We start from the raw sequence: 17,528 nt of genomic DNA, 5'->3' as shown, positions 1-17,528 counted from the left end.
ACTCCTGGAGCTCCCTGACATTTCTACATTCCCATGTTGATCATCTATTTATATCAACCTTTCCAACAGAGAAATTATTGAACACATTTAAAGGCTCCAGAAACTGGATTTCTTGCTATAAGCAATATAAAAAGCAAACAAAAAAGATGGACGAACAAAAAAACTGCTCAAGGCAAATCAAACCAAAGATCTAAACAAATCTTGACAAAGCATTCTGTTGCCAGCTGACCAAATAAATAAAAAAGCAATGTGTCAATTTTGGGCACTAAACTTCTCAGGGCAAAATTAGTGCAATTGACTGGCATATGTTACACAAATGTATTCTTTTGTCTGGCTATTTTCTTGGGTAGGGAGGAACTTCTATAGGAGGAGACAGCAAGGACCTGAGGATATTGAAACACATCAGATAGAGAACATGTCCAGTTTCCTGTCTGCCAGCTCCTGTTAAGGGAAGGGTTACACATACAGATTATCCATAGGCACACATGCACACAGCTATCCTAGGGCTAAAATTGACTGGTCTGGAGACTTTAGAGTTTCAAAGGAAAATGCTCAGCTGGTGAAACCCTTTCCACTGCAAAGTGGAATTTCACAGTAACTGAAAGTGCCTCAGAACAACTCAGTTACCAATTTGAGATCTGTGATTCTGATCTATAATTTTGCAACTCTGAATAATGATTTGGAAACTTCTATCTGGTTTGCACAGATTACCTCTAAGCAGCAGAAGCACTGGAGAAAGTTTTCACTAACTGTTCCCAAGAAAAACTGCTGTTCTATCTTCACAGCTCTCCTTTCTCAGCGCAATGGACTTCCCCACAGCGAAGTAACAGGCTGGGATGCTGGCTGTAGTGTTCTCCTGTGGGAGGCAGATTCCCTTAAACTGTGTATAAAACTGTTCCTCTCCTAAACAATTACTATGGATTTGGTTTCGCTTAGTACATCATTACTATGGGTTTGGTTTTGCTTTAGTACACTTGTTTCTCTGCAGATTTCTGCTTGGCATTAAAACCCATACAAGGATAATATCTGAATGAGTATTTCCCTGGTTGTTGTAAGCAGTAACTGAAATGGCAGCATGAAAAGAGAGCAAAGAGCCGTCTCTCTAGTTTTTATATATGTTAAAGGAGGTGTCACAAAAACCACCCTGCATCCTCACATTTACTAAGCGAGTACAGTGCTAAAGTGCAAAAACTGAAAATAAAGAATTCCTTCCTCTAATGATGTGGAGATTTGCATGGAGCTGTGTTCCCAAGCCCTGGCCCGTTGGCTGTCTGGGGAGAGGCCTGAGGGGTACCAGCCATGTACCAAGCATTGCTTCTGGCAGGACAAAAATCTACCATGTAGTCTTCGTAATCAAATCAGGTTAAAAATTACAAACTATCATTAATACCAGGTAGCATATCTACCCTGAAGACCTCAAAGAGCTATTCCAGTCTTGTAGTATATTTCTTTTCCACAAAGTCAGGAAGTGATTTTATCAAAACATATATAAAAACTAGAGAGAGGGCTCTTTACTCTTTGAGAATTTGATAGGGCTTGCCTCAGGACATACATGAAAGGACAAGGAACACTGGGGTATGACCCTTGTTATTTGCATCATTGTAGTGGTTAGAAATCCCAGACAGGATCAGGACTCCACTGTGCTAGATATTGTACACTCATGCAAGATGGGAAAAGCAGTAGCCTGAAAAAGGAAGCTGAAGCAGACAAAGTGAAAAGGGAAACAGGTGTGAAGACATGAAATACCATGCCCAGGAGTTTACACCCAGTAACTGGACATGGAATAGAAAATTCCTGTTCTGTCAACTTACTTATGGCAGAGCTGCTTTAAATAGTTCAGAGGTTGTTAGGTGAGAAAGGCTCTGTGTGTGTTTACACCTTGGAAAGGCGTTGAGGAGATATTACACCATGTATTCATAGTTTATTTGTACTGTATAGCTGAAGCAAAGTGGAAATGCAAGCTAAACATTTTTTCTATAATTCTTTTCCCTCCACCCTTTCAAAAATACATATTGGAAACACTGGAGCTTTCCATTTCCAAGACTGTAACTTCAGACTCTAAATGCTAAACTAGCTGCCCTTCACCCTGATGCTACAATGCAGCCACTTCAGCAGTTTGAGTGTGCCCACTGTCCCCACAGCACACATACAGCAAACAGCAGCTGGAGAAGGGAAGGGGATGAGAATGTTGTATGCAGGTGGCATTGGGATGTCGGATTAATTTCATGGCCCGAGGGGTTTAGTTTCAGGTATTGTGAAAACCTCTACATAAGAGATTCAGAAAGCCTTTAAAACAGTGCTGTCCCTTCAGATGACCAGTTGCAGACTTGCTCACAATTTTCCTTGGACTTGGCTGTTAGTTACAGAAGGAACTTCTAAAATGACATGTGGGTATCCAGCTGCCATGTCTACTTCACTCAGTCCCATGTCTCTGACCATTTTTAATGTGATACAGAAGCAAAGCTAACTAAAAAGATTCTATCTGGACATTATCCTGAATGATGCATAAAAGTTGCAGTAACAACCTGGTTCCTATAATATTTCCTGCCTTTGCATTTTGGCTTAGCTAGCACACAAAAGGTACATTATGGGAAGTGATGAAGTCCTTTGCCTGCATACATCTCTGCACTGCAATCCTCAGGGATCATTTGCCATTTGCGTCAGTCTTGGTTAGCTGAGGTACCCTCAGGAGCTGCCTGTCCATTAAAAGGAGTGTGAGGATGTCCATGCAGAGTCAGTCAGTCTGGTGAGAGTGCCTTCCCCTTGTGCTTCCATGGTGCCAGACACCATACTCTGCAGAGGGATTTGCACTGATGATGTAGCAGGTAAGGAGACATTACCCCTTAAAAACATACTTGGAGGGTTGCTGTTCATCTCGCTTCCTGGGTTGGCAGCATTTACAGCACTGTTGCTCACTGTCCACAGGCAAGGGTAGTGGCTGGAAAAAAAAGCAGCACAGATTGAATGACTTATTTCAAAGCATTTAGCCTGCATAAGACTTGCCACAGTAAAATCAATTTCACTATCTGTTCAAAGGCAGCTATTCAAATCAGGTTACCAAACTAGATCAGCCTTGAAGATCTTAGTGAAAATCACTAGTAGCCATCACCTGGTGACCCTGGAGGGAGGCATGGAGAGAAATGTACAAGTATATGTGAGATTTCAAAATGTAAGGATTTTTTATGTGCCTCTATGACTTCTCTTCTTGCCATCTTAGGAGCTGAATCAGAAGAGTTTCTAGAGAGGGAGATCACAAAGTCTCAGGACACTACCTAGCTACTGGGGTATAAACACTGAGAAGAAAACCTACTCAATCAGATAACAGTGCATTTGAAATTGCAGCTGATTTTCCTGACACCTAAGTTAGAGAAGAAATTAGAGAAGAAATTATTGCATTTTTGGGGGAAAATAAAGAAAAATATTTGATAATTAATTGATTCTCTAGGTCTAAATTCCATTTACTCCTAGAATAGGATCCTCATTTCATGCAGGATAATAGCGAGAAATATAGGAAGAAAAATAATTTGGTTTAAAATGCTCACAGATTGTAGAGTCCAGAATTCTTTGTAGGTGTTCCAAGATCCTGTTTTTCAGCAATGCTGGGGAAAAATGAAGCTCCCATAGAATAGAAGATTATTAGCTTGTCTGAAAGACTTGCCCAGAAATCTTGAATTGGGCACTCAGGACACATTTCAAATCCTGGACACTGATTAAAGTTTGGAACAAAGAGCAAATCACCAGGACAGTCCTTCCAGCCTCAGTGCTCCTCCTACCAGCAGTTTTCCTGTAACCTTACCTGGGTCCAGGGCTGGCACCTCCCTTTGTGTGCGGCACTGAGAGCAAATTAGTGTGTGGAGAGGATGGCAAAGTCCAGCTGTCGTGTCCTGAGAATATCTGAAGATTATTGCTGGAGCTGTCCAATAAGTTAACTTTGGGGAGGGAAAAAAAGCAACAAACAAATCCTCAGTGACATTGCAGACAATGTCTTAAGACAGCAAAATATGGACAGGCTTAAGGCAGCAATCTGATCATGAAGTGCCCAACCACAGGTAATAGGCAAAATTCCCAACCACAAAAGTCCCAACCACAAAAGTCCTAACCACAGGTAAAAAGGCAAAATTTCCGTGTTTGCTTAGAGAGTAGCAAGGTGCCATTGCAATCCCAGGTGTGATACATGAGAAGGAACAGCATGAGACATAGGATTTGCATTTCTGCAAGTCTGACTAATAGTTTTTCATAATTTACACATATCAGGCAATGTTTTGATACAGATTTCCTTATAATTTGAGCTAGAATACTTAATACAATTTTATAAATACTGCCCCATTCCTGAAAATTTTCAAGGCCAGGTTGAATGGAGCTTTGGGCAACCTGGTGTCGTGGTTTGAGAGGAAATGAGTTTTTTTGGGATGGTGTGATCAAACCAATAGGTGTTCAGATTTTAATATTGGCACCTAGTTTGTCCACTGAGGGCATGGATATGCCTCTGAGAACACAGGGGTTTAAAAGCTGTGAATTCCCGGGGGAAGCTCTCTTGGGTTCCAGTTCGTGAAAGAGAACAGACCTTTCCCCTGCCCGGCTCCGAGCTGGGCGGGGGGAGGGGAGGCCATGTGGCCGGAGGAGGTAGGCCAGGCCTGGGACAGAAGGGAAGAGGCCCCTGCGAGATGGAAGGGTGGAGGAGCACAGCGAAGCTTCGGGCAGCGCTCCACCCCGGAGGGAGACAACCTGTGCCTGTGATAGCCGGCGTGAAGGAGAAGGGGGGGGGGGGGTTGCCCAGCAGGGCAGCCAGCCGTAGGAGTTCATGGACAGGCAGAGCCTGGGACTTTTAACCCTTCTTGTGGATGATGGAAACCTTGCAAATGCTGATTCCTCCTGGAGTTGATGAGATAGAGTTTGGGATAGCAGGAAACGGGCAAGTGAAAGATGTTGAAAGAAGCTGAGAAGAATTTTAGGTGGGAGGAGATGATGGAGTGGCCTTTGACTGGACTTTTTTTGTATAGCCATGGAAGAACCACTTGTGTTCCTGTGACACAGAAACTGCATCTAGGGGGAGGCAATGGCTCAGAGCCAGGAGAGTGCGGTGATATGAAAGAGCGCCTGAACAGAGACGATGGGTGAGGAGGGTGGTGGTGGTGGTGCCCTCTGTCTTCAGAGAAGAAGAGGAAGATGATCTCTGTTCAGGAGACCCCTCAGCCCCAGGGGGTGAAATTTGGTGGGGACAGGTGTCCCAAAAGGAGAGGGACTGTGCTCTTTTTGGAACTGGACATTTTCTTAATGGAACTTTTTCCTTAAAGGGAAAAACCCTAGAAGCAACTCTGGTCCATGTGCAGTGGTGAGAGCACTGGACATGGAAGGAAGAGGTCACGATGGCAAAATGTTCTCCGGGCGGTGCCACACGTGACACGGAAACAGGAGAAGTTTCGACTGTTTCCTGGGTGAAGTCTGTGGTGCAAGAGGGACTCCTCCCTTCCCGAGGAATTGAGAATTGATTACCTAAAGGGTGGTGATGGACTGAGAGTGGGTGATCTGAGGGGTGGTAACTGAATGGGAAATTTGGTGGGGGGAGGAGGAGGAAATTTGGAAGGTTTTCATCCTGTGTTCTGTGTTTCTCTTATAGTTTTAGGTTAATAAAGTTTTTTTTCCTTTCATTCTTAAGTTGGAGCCTGCTCTGCTCTGTCTCTGATCACATCTCACAGTAGATACCAGGGAAGAGGTATTTTCATGGGGGCACTGGCATTGCGCCAGGCTCAAGCCATGACACCTGGTCTAGTGGAAGGGAGGGAGGTTGGAACAGGATGATCTTTAGGATCCTTTTCAAGCCAAACCCTTCATGATAAATACTTCCATTAAACAGGAATTCTTGCTAAATTATAATTAGCAAGCAGATTACTTTATCCCTACTCTGCTTTCCAACCCACTTCTTCTGATTGAAGTACAATCAATTTCTGGATTTGCACCCAGATCTAGAAAGGGAGAGGGACTCAAAGAATGTTCTGACAATACCAAAACGCCTTCTCCTCAATTCAGCTCCTAGCTGCTTTGGCTTGAGAACTCAACTGTGTCATGGCAGGACATCGAAAGAAGACCTGCAATGCTCTTTTTGTATAACTGGAAGCTGTAGTGAAAGCAACGCCATACACTCTAGTTTATCACTAAGAGTGCACCCAGTTCCTGGTACCTCTTGTTTTGCTGCCTCAGTCACCCCGGGTGCCTGAAGGGTTCTGTGCAGGTTGTCCCAGAGATTCACCCTTTCCTAGCCTGAGCTCGGCCTTCCTCCAAAGTTTGTGCTAACCTAAAGCAAGGGGCAGGCAGGCAGAGGCAGCAAAGCGGTGCTCCAGGAATACCTGAAGTGGAGTGATTCCTCTGCGTGTAGGAGGGTGGGTATGGAGCAGCCCGATGGCCTCGCAGAGCTGAGTATCTCTCGCAGCTGTGGGGAGCCTGTGGAGCGGGCAGAGGCAAAGCTCCACTGTACTGGTAGTTAGAGCTTCCTGAGGCACACATTGGATCTGGGTTGGAAATCAACCAGCCGCCCACTTCGAGGGAAAAGAGAGAACAAGACTATTACTATTGCTGCGTTAAAGTGCTACAGTACAACTAAGAAATAACCAGCCTTCTTGCAGAATCAACTGTGCCTCAGAAATACCAAGCAGATGCTAAGATACTGGTTTGTGAAACAACTGACAAAAAAATAGCAACTCTCTACTCCCCTCCCAACCCACCAACACTGAAAACAAGTCCTGAAAGCAACCAGAAAATGTTACAAACATTAAAGAACAAATGGAAGAAAAACTATCAGTAATGCAAATTTAACTTCTGCTTCCCCTCATTTTTTACCTGTTAACCCGTGAAAGATAAATTTATCAGTGATAAAAACATTCACAAATACAAAAACAAAGGGGTAAAAAAATCCTAAAAATGTCATATATCATCTCAATTCTAGATTCCTCTTAATATTGAAAAACTGGGTTTTATGGAAAATGATCCCTCTGCAGGACCTCTCACATTATTTCCTACTGTGAGGTCTCTTAAATCTTCTTATTTTTTTAAAGGGTCCCTCTCTATGAACAAAATTCAGGACTCAGTAAGTGACCAGCATGAATCAGTTAAGCAAGGCCCAGGTTCCCAGCACCCATCATATCTCACAAAACTTGCAGTTGACATAAATAAAAACCTTACAGTGAGAATATCTTATATGTTGACCTTCAGAGACTGTCTCTGGAGCATCCTTAGAATGGTTTCTGAAAAGCAAAATACTTAGTGGTAAGTGTTCTCATTGAAAAATTACAAAAGTTATAACCAGAACTATTCACTAAAAATTGGAGAAGTGAGTAAAAAAGGAGGGAAATCCTTCTTCTTTGACCTTGCTAGGCAGCAGTAGACCTTCCTACATTCTGCCATAAAGGAAGCTGGAGCTTTTGTTTGATGACATAAACAAAAATGTTCCTAATTTTTTGCCATATTTGGGAGCTGAACATGGAATTCTAAATCTGCCCATGAACACCATTCCTGCTCGCAGGCAAGCTGAAGGCAGCATTCCCCCTTCCCCAGCTGGAAACCCTGACACTGAGACACAGCAACTTCTTGAGTGGTGAGAGGAATGAAAGGAAATACAGATTCTCCTGCAGGCACATGAGGCACTTCACATGTCAGAAGATAAAGCAGGTCCAAACAAAATTAATTATAAATTACGGGCTGGAATGCATCATTTGGATGCCTCTGTGCATTAACATGGTGATGCAAGGAAAATTTTGCAGGATCAACTACAATTAATTTCTGATGGAAGTATCTCTGACATCTTGCCTTTAATAAACCCATCATAAATTATCACACAGACTTTATAACAGCAGTGTAGTTACATTACAGTTACACTGTAATTTCACTTCAACTGTGCTTTTTGACACTTGGAGTTAGCATTTTTTCTCCCTGACCTATGAAATTACAGGATTCACTGGAGTGCAAGTACACTGTAGTGGACATATGTGGGTATAACACTACTGGGGAAGCTCACACCATCTCATTTCAGGCTTTCTGTGTAGACGGACATAAGTGCCAGGATTCCCAAAGCATGTTCACCCATTTCGGCACCTATTGTAATAATTATATAGTCTCCCCAATAATACCATTGGAGTGACTCTGGATTTAGCAGAAACGAGATTCAGTTATGTAATTTATCTTTTATATGGTGATATCACAGTGTTCACCATATCAGCAGCAAAAAGCTACTGGATCAAAAAAACTAAAGATGAACTCACCTTTCCTTTGCATCCAGGAAGGCTTTGGCAAAGGGATTATACTTGATTTTGAGAGCTGTTATCTTGAGTTTATAGAAAACAAGGCATGTTAGTGAAGGCAATTTGAAATAGAACTTGACAAAACATCCTCCAGAGTAATCTGAGGGGAACTGCCTGGGTTAGCCTAATACACATCCCCACACTTGATGTTTCCCAGGGCTGGGTAGGAGACAACTTTGCTGTGAACTGATCAGTGCCACAGGCAAAACACCAGCTGGGGCAGCCTGGCATGAGCTTGTCTGGTAAATGTGGTGGAATGGTGGACCCTTTCAAGAGGGTTTAAACACTGAATTCCTATCAAGTACGAATAAAATCTGCAGCAACATTGGCTAAGGGATATGGCACAGGAGTTAGCAATTCTTACAGTCCAAAGCATCCCTCAAGGGCAGAAATTTTCCCATGCAGTATTGTGTTGTTCTGCAATTGTATGTATTATAGGGAACATGGAGAGATAGGGTTATCATTATGACTATCAGTTATTGCTGGAGAAAGATATTGGGCTTGACTGTGGGGCTGTTTGGCTTTTATTTCCAGTAAAGGATTGAGATGCCGGGGCAGATGGACCAGTCTGGAATAGCTGTGGCAGGATAATAAGCTGGCTTATTACTGAAGCTAGACACTAGATTAGTCAACGTTCTACTGCAGAGAAAAGACTGAATATTGGAGTGGATGGAGTATTACACTGCATGGGACTGGTGGGGAAATAAGAAAAAGGCATGCTGGTCTTGTAGTTAATTAGCTGCTAACAGATCTCATCAGTGGTGACCAGAGCACAGTGGCACCGCCTACCTCTTCATTCTGATAGGCAGTCACCGCTATGAACTGCGTCTCAGGAAAGGAGCAGTTCATCACCATCCGGTGGGGGCCTCCTACACGAACTATGTGCACCTGGGGCTCATATTTGTGCAGGGAGTTCAACATTATCTGCAGGAAACAAAACAGAGAGACAGCCCCCAGTGCCACTCTAGTACCTCACAGCCAGCCTCTGGCTCTGTGACAGAGCAGCTGTCGCTGCTGAACCTCCCCAGCCAGTAACTCCTGAAGCAGGAGGGCAGGTGCCTTCCTCCCCTGCAATAACTACAGGCTGAACAGAATGAGACTTCACTGGGCTGGATTTAAGGCTTTGGATGCAGCAGCAGCAGTGAGTATTTTTGTTAGCAGCTATGGCCCTCTAACCACTGGGCTCCCACTGCACTAGAGGCTGCTGAAACAGCTCAGGGGCACTCCCTATCCTGCTTCTGCTGTCTGGAAGACCAGAATCACCATCACAGAAAAGGTGCCAGGAGGAAGCTAAGGCAGTCACCCAGTCCCCTCTCTGGGCCAGAGGCAGATTGTCTAACTTGGAACTAAAAGGTATGAATAGCATTGATTCCAGGAAGTCTGTTAGGACCTTTAATTGGCTCTAGTGCAAAAAAAAAAATATTATTTTTTAAAATTTCTACTTTGCAAAGTGATGTATACATACATACATGCATACACATACATACACACACACACACACACACATATATATATAAAAGAAAGAACACAGCTATTAGCATAAAGCACTGATAGTCATCAATTACTTTCTAATACCATCAGAGGAGGGGCAGCTGAAGCACCGAGTGGGGACATGCTTTACTTTAACACTGTGGTTATGATTTTAAAAGAAAGCAAAGGAAGCTTCAGTCATTTATTGTTTAGTAACTTTTGTTTGGGTTCTGTTTCTCATATGGCTTTTCCTCTCCTGCTTTCTACTATTTTGCTCTCTCCTTCATAAATATACAGTGTTCACCTGTTTTTTTGCCCCAGGGACACTTTGACCCTCCAAGTTTTCTGTAGCATTTTCCCCCCCATGCATATTTTGCTGAGGCTTTTGACTTTTATGAGATTCTGGACACACAACACACATTTGCAAATTCAGATCCTGTTCTATGCTCTACAATAATTCTTGTGTGCTGGTTCCATATATGACTAAGGAAAAGTCAGATCAGCTTCCTGTTCTCCAACCAGTAAAACCTGAGATCATTTCCTGCTTCATTAGAGCACTAAGCTTACAGAGGTACCTCATAAACCTAATGGAAATAACAGATTGAGAACATATAACATTTACATGAAAGAAGTTGATTCTGGGCTAACAAATATCATCCACTGTAGAGTTTTGTACCAAACAAACAAGCGAATAAAAGGTCTTGTGCAACATTTTGCCTTTAGATGCATCATCAAAAATAAAATATGAAACAAAACTAATTTTCCTGTTTGCATTTAAAGCGGTTCAAAGAGAAAGTCACTTATTTCTGGTACATGTGGTTTCTTTCCAAAGGCCGAAGCTGATTCAATAGAATATTGATAATTATCATGATGCAGAAGCAGACACAGTAATTATTTCATTTAGGAGCAGCCTTTTATTCTGCCATCTGACTCCTGCCAACATTCCACTTACACCAAACAACATTGGGGAGCACAACAAAAACCTAATACCCGTGGCCATTTTTCCCCCCTTTCTCTGTAGTCCTATGTAAAAATCCCCAGCACATAAGACCAACTTTGAAAAGACCCCTGACGATTAAGTAAAGCACAGCACTCTGTCTCTCTTAACATCAAGAAGTCCATTAGAATCTGAAAGTGCAAATTAAGGCCTGTTTATCCCTGTTTACATTTGGCCTCCAGAGAATAATTGGCATCTGTGGGTGAAGAGGCCTGTAAGGGCTTCTATAATTACATAAATGCACCCTTGATATTTCTTGATTGGTAGGTGCTTGCAATTGAAGCCAAGAGGTGGTGTGGAAACATCAGGCCATACCTGCCCACTCCCATTGAGCTTGTTGGTAAGTTTGACTTTGCTGAAGGAAATGGCAGCTTTCATCCAATGGGCCCCAAAGTTGGGAGAGTCTGGGTGGATGTAGACACAGCTGTGGTTTGGTGGCTCTGGTTTCCCAGCTGGCACCCATTCTCCATTGACGTACTTCCAGCGGTGGCCATCAGTAGGAGCAAAGTCCAGCAGGAAGGAATACATGGCATTTGGATCCAAGCCTGACACGCTGATCTTCAAAACAGGGAACATCCGCCTGGCCAGGGAAAAAAAAAAAGGGTGACACCACTGGAAACTGCTCTTGAAAGACTCTCCTCAGTATGTTTGTTTCCAGATGCTCACTGACTAGCTCAGTATAAAAAACCATTCTCCCTTCCTTCAATCCACCTTTGCCATCAGACCTTGCACTTGGCAGTTTCTCCAGTAATTTGTTCCCATACTTCCATATTCCTGACCTCAGCAGCTTGACCATGTCCTATTGGTTTTAGTTTCATGTTACACGCAAGCTCTAAACTTCTACCCAGCCTTCCATTATCTTGTGTGTTTAAAACTGAAATCCTGCCTTTGTTTAGTTTTGGGAAAATGCTCCTTTTGTGCCCAAAGGTCCAATGCCACCTTGTCTCAATCCCCTTTTATTATTATTTTTTTCTTTTTTAAAGGAGATTTGCAGGAGCTCACAGCTTGACTTTCAGTGGTTTTCTGTCTGTCCTAGTGCTTGTGATCGATGCCACACAGCTCTGAATTGGCACCTGAAAGTCTGCAGCAATAGAGCTAGTAGGGCTCCAACACTTGGAGGAACTGGGAATAATGTGTGGACATCAGAACATGTGTCTCCTAGCAAAGGTATCCTATTCATTAAGCTTCTTAGCTTGTCAAGAAATACATGTAATTGCTATTAGATATCACCTCCTACATTCCTCTTCCATGAGTAACAGGCCTCCCTGCCCCAGACATCTCCAGACTGACCTCTCCTGGCAACTGCCATTTCTGCATGCCACATTTTTATGGACCATAAATTCCAATGAAAGCAAATGAATCTCTGAAGTCCTTTTCTCTTTGGGTACAGAGAGAGGAATTGCCTGAGGTCCTTAGCTATGGGGCTAAGGTAAGGTAGCTCTCAAGGCTTAGGTAGCCATACAAGACATCCAAAATACAGAAGAAGGGATCTGAAACTCCAGGCTGTCTCAAAGGACACTGGAAGTCTCTGCCCCTGCAGTCATACTGTCTAGTGACACACAAATGCAAATTGCTAACAATCATGACATCCCACTCACCTTTCTGGATACCTTGATATCGTTTTTGCTGCATATATTCAGCCCCTTCATATTAGATGAAAAATGAAAAAAATCATCTAATATTAATACTTACTGATACCATGTCAGTGCAGTATTGAAGAAGATATCATAGAATGGTTTGGGTTGGAAGGGACCTTAAAGATCATCTTGTCCCAGTCCCTGGATTGGTGTCCCCAACAGTTTCCACTAGACCAGGTTGCTCTGAGCTTCACTCAATCTGGCCTTGAACCACCTCCAGGGATGAGGCATCCACAGCTTCTTGGGGCAGCCTTTTCCAGTGCCTCACCACTCTTGTATCACTCCATGTCCTTATAAAAAGTCCCTGTCCAGCTCTCTTGTAGCCCCCTTTAGGTACTGGGAGGCTGCTATAAGGTCTCTCTCCTCTCCAGCCTGAACAACCCTAGCTACTTAAGTTTTTCCTTATAGGAGAGGTTCTCTCCTCCAGACTTGCTCCAACAGGTTCATGTCCTTTCTGTACAGGAGACCCCAGAGCTGGATGCAGCACTCTAGGTGGGGTCTCATGAGTATGGAGCAGAGGGTGAGAATCCCCTCCCTTGCCCTGCTGGCCATGCTGCTTTAGATGCAGCCCAGGATGCATTTGGCTTTCTGGGCTGTCAGTGCACATTGCTGGGTCATGTTGTGCTTCTCGTCCACCAACACTCCTGAGTCCTTGGCCACAGGGCTACTCTGAACCTATTCTCCACCCAGCCTGCATTTTAATGCAGAACCACAAAGTTCACTTTATGAAGTTTACACAGGCTCCACTCTTAAGCCTGTCCAGATCCCTCTGGATGACATCCCTTCCCTCCACATGTCAACCAGAGCACACCGCTGGGCATTGCTGGCAAGTTTGCTAAGGGTGTGCCCCTGTCACCAACAAAGGTAATGAAAAACTTTAGTCCCAGTACTGACCCCTGAGAAACAGCACTCCTCACTGGTCTTCAAGGTACTGTGAACCACAACCTTTCTAATTAAATAGAAGCTTAGTCAAAGATTTACACACCACACTTGTCTTTCTGACCAGGATGTACCAGCTACCAAACTGGGATGTCATAAAAAGTATGGATGCATTGCTCCTTCCAATGCTTAGATCTCCCCCAGTCAATGTTCAAAGGAACACATTTAGATACATAGCTGAAATTGAATTAGAGGAGAAAATTAATCCACATGAAAATTTAATTTCACTAGATTGTGCAGAGCTGTTTGTGTTACACTCAGATTGGTAATTCCTCTGCCCACAATGCAGGCAGGCTGCTCTGCCTTTTTATTTGAGAGGCTCAAGTTTTTCCCCAAAGGACCTATAGACCAATCCAGAAGAGAATACTGTCACCATCCATTTTAACCTCCTGTAGCACTAAGATTAGAGCACTTCCCTGTGTTAACCGGTTTCACTCCCAGTAATTCCCTGCTTCGCTTGGACCAGCATGTTTTGACTGTATATGCTCTAATAATGGAAAACTTACCACCTAACATGTTCTGCTGATTCAATGGCTTTACTGTAAAATCTGTCTTTTAGCATGGCGAATTGTGATTTCTCAAAATTTGTTTCAGTCAGAATGTTTGTTTCAATGATCAGGTAGGTGCATACGTGACCTCCATTTCTACAATAGCCGAGCATTTCAGCCTCTTCAATTTATTTAGAGCAAATCTGCTGCAATTACTCCACAGTACAGATCTTGAGTGGGAAGTTGTTTGAGATCAAACTTGGATGTGCAGTAACCAGTAAAGTTGCTTTAGCATTCAAATCTGGAAAGGGCTTCTTTTCCCCCACTCATGACTACATGATCCCCTATGGATTCTCCTCATACGCAGAGGGGAATAGTGGCACCTGCCTGTCTCCAGGCAATAACAGGGATTGCAAAGTCTCAGGATACTGCCTAGCTAGTATGGTATAAACACTGAGAGAGGAAACTTAGTCAGATAACACTGCATTTGATATTGAAGTGTCAATTTATTACAATAGGTCTGAGTAAAATAGGAGATGGTTTCACACTGTATCAGCTGCACCCATTGAGATTTATTTTGTGATATAGCACGTTTCAATTTTAATGGTGTCTATCCTGTTCAGAATATATTTATTTCCTCTAGGCATGTTGCTAGGGCAGGTGATTATTATAATGAAGTTTGATACAGCCACAGAGGCATATCTGTATATTAACACTGAAGTTGGTTCATCTAACTGTGACATTTTGGGACCCTCAGTACCAATTAGAGATGACTCAGAGCAGATAGAATTGTGCATGCTAGAATTTGACACTTGAGGATCACTAATCAATTTGATTTTCATTCTCTGGGAAATTTCCGTATCAGCTTTTTGTTTAATTTCTGAGCTTTGCTGACAATGTGTCTGTCCACACCAACTGTTTTAGTTTTCACACACAAAAGTTCAGGCTGATTCTTCTCTTTCATTGTAGAACAGAGTTTTCAAAAGCATTCATCTACCCTTCAGCAAGAAAGGTTTAGTTGTACTCATTTAGCAGCAGCAGAATAAGATCAATATTTTTTTCTACTGAGAATCTCTCTGGAGACAATCTCGGAAGAATCTTGAACCTGAGAAAAACTCAGCAATCACAGGAAATTGTCTCAAGTTTGTCTCCTTTTGAATAGCGTGGTTCAGAGTTCTCTGCTGCAGGCCACAGTCTGTATTTTCTTTGTTTTAGTGTGATGCTGTGTTTTTTGATGAAAAATACTTTCAGGAATTCAGAGATCCTTTTTCATAGTCTCTGCTACAGTAACTATGTTAAAAGGATTAATGGATTAATGCAAATGGCAGTGTGACATACTTTTGTAATTTTTAATTTTGCTGTAGTTTGATCGTAAAGAATTCTATTGCTGCTCTTACTGACATTTCTAGAGATGTCACTGGTAACAGGAGAAGTAGAATCAGGCTGATAAGGAGTGTGAGTTAAAATTTAAAAATCAGGCAGCCTACACAATGAAATAAAAAGTACCCAGCTATATTCAGATAAAAAATATTCCCTTATCAACATTTTAAAAATATTTTATCTACACACTCACCCTGACATTTCAGAAAGAGCTAGTATAATCGTGAAGTCATGATTTTCATTAGCTGAGAGGAAAGAAACTAAAAAAATACTGTTGGTAACGTGTGACTCTTTGTAGCAATTTAATTAATCAGAAACAAACCCATTTTACCTCATTTTTAGTCACTTACACTGTTAAGGAGACAGTTTAAGCTACTGTACACCAAATAAAAGTCCACTTAGAAGTTATCTTAACAGCAGTTTTCAAAGCAATTTAAATGTAGTAAAAGCAGCTTCACAATGTAAAAAGAATCTCAGCAACAGATTTCTATTAGTATAGGTTATTAGGAGGAATCAGAATGGTAACAGTGTTCTTACACCAAGAGCTGGTCCTTTGGGAAGGTGACTTCTCTCTGCAGAATCACCTTGCTGAGTCAACAGACAAGATTTTTCATTTTTACTGCTTTCACCTATGTCCCTCATCAAGCTACAGTCAACAGTAATTTCATCCACGAATTCTGCTAAATCAAAGTCTGCAAAATTACACCACAAGAGTACATCTTTCTCTCTATCTCCTAATTCCTCTCTCCTATGTGGATCTCCTGAAAGGTCTCGTAAAACCTGTGCATGTTGAGGGAACAGCTGGGGTGGGGGGCAGCAAAAGGCTGGTGAGAATAAATTGAATAAAAACATTAGTACCACTGTGCAAATCTTATTCTGGTAGCTGCTTGTCTGTTATGGGCTGGACTCTGCTGTCAGCCGAGTTCAGAGCAGAACCTCTGTGGAGAGCCTTCTTCAAGCTAGTGCCTGATTCAGAATTAGCATCCTTCTCACCAGATTTTTTACCCTTTTTCTGTGCCTTTCTGTGTTCCTCAAACAATAAGACATGTGATCCATTTATACCACAATGTTTTGTCCTTCTAAAACAGTGTATATTAAGCAATATTCCACACTTGTTTCTAAGGGCACCAGCAACAACTGTGGGACCATGAAATTCAGACTGCACATACATACAGAGCACGTAGGGCAGTTTTATTGCATCCACTCTGGTTCAGACTGCTTATACAAGCTGTTAATACCCAAGGCCAGAGGGATGGGAACTGCAGCTGGGTCTAACAACACCAATCTGCTTCTGTGCAGTAATTTGAAGCCTACAGGTGAGGACTTGCTAATATAGACTGATGATTATTAGCATAAGAAGACATTACAAAGGTTTTGAGAGATATTCCCTTGCGAAAGTTTCCTTTTTGTGCAATCACAAGTTAGCCTGTATATTTTTCCAGCATGCTTCATAGGAGGAATGGTTTGGCAATGACCAAAAAGAAGCATGGTCAGCCCATCTTTTTTATACAGTGATTTTAGCAGACTGCAAGGCTGCAGTCCCCTATAAACTCTGATGTGCTCATTGCAGTTCTCTCGAATCTGCACACACAGTTTATTATTGTAGAGCTTAACCCCCCTGGCTGTCACCTCCACTGAGCCCACAGTGCTGAGCAGATCACTCACCTGCCATTCTTGGTCACGATCATCTCATTAGTGACTTCCCTGAATCTCTGCCATAGCATTGCATCCTCCAAGACAACCTGGAGCTGTTTCTCCGTGGGGTCGCCTTTGTCTCTTCCAGCCTGGAGTTCACTCTCCACTACGCTGAGGAGCCTGGAGACGGTGCAGTCACTGGGTTTTTTGCATCCCAAGTCTGCCATGACAGCTTTACTGCCAGAAACTTCAGGTAGCTGCTGAAAAGACAAAAATAATAAGCTAAATTAAAAAAGAAGTCAGTTCATTGGGTACCGTCTGACAAACGTGCTCTCCTCACTCTTTTGCCACTGCCTAGCTCTTTCCCCTGGAAGTCCCAATGGGCAGTGACACCACTGTGTGGAGGTTTACGCACACGCTCCACACAAAAAGAGGACTATCTCCTAATTACCTGTTAGACAGTCAGGTGGGTGGCTGGCTGATGACTCAATTGGCTGCCTTGAAAGAAGAGTCCTCCATCCAAATTAGCATGCTTTTATCTTTTTTCAACCTGAAGTGGGTCTAATTGTTCTGCTTGAGAACTAGGTTTCCATTAATGAAAATTGTTTCATTTCCAGACTGAAACAATGCATGGAAATTGCATTCACGCTGGTGCGGACTCTAACTGAAGGAGCTGGGAAGAGTCAAGATA

At 42.7% G+C, this 17,528-nt stretch overlaps 1 protein-coding gene across 1 annotated transcript; it reads right to left on the bottom strand.

The window, feature by feature from the left end:
* Nucleotides 1–1,906: 1,906 nt before the first annotated feature.
* On the bottom strand, nt 1,907–17,102 carry TBX19 (T-box transcription factor 19). Its single transcript, XM_059840344.1, has 8 exons — nt 16,868–17,102; nt 11,074–11,338; nt 9,081–9,215; nt 8,253–8,314; nt 7,177–7,238; nt 6,345–6,533; nt 3,797–3,929; nt 1,907–2,938 (listed from the first exon to the last, which is right to left on the bottom strand). Exons 1-8 carry the CDS (start codon nt 17,062–17,064, stop codon nt 2,704–2,706), a joined length of 1,278 nt encoding a protein of 425 aa, XP_059696327.1. The 5' UTR covers nt 17,065–17,102; the 3' UTR covers nt 1,907–2,703.
* Nucleotides 17,103–17,528: the final 426 nt, after the last annotated feature.

Source organism: Haemorhous mexicanus, chromosome 2 (genome assembly GCF_027477595.1).
Source record: "Haemorhous mexicanus isolate bHaeMex1 chromosome 2, bHaeMex1.pri, whole genome shotgun sequence".
In the NCBI taxonomy this organism is placed as follows: domain Eukaryota; kingdom Metazoa; phylum Chordata; class Aves; order Passeriformes; family Fringillidae; genus Haemorhous; species Haemorhous mexicanus.
The sequence above is the reverse complement of the archived record's forward strand: the minus strand, read 5'-3'. Positions and strand labels throughout refer to the sequence as shown.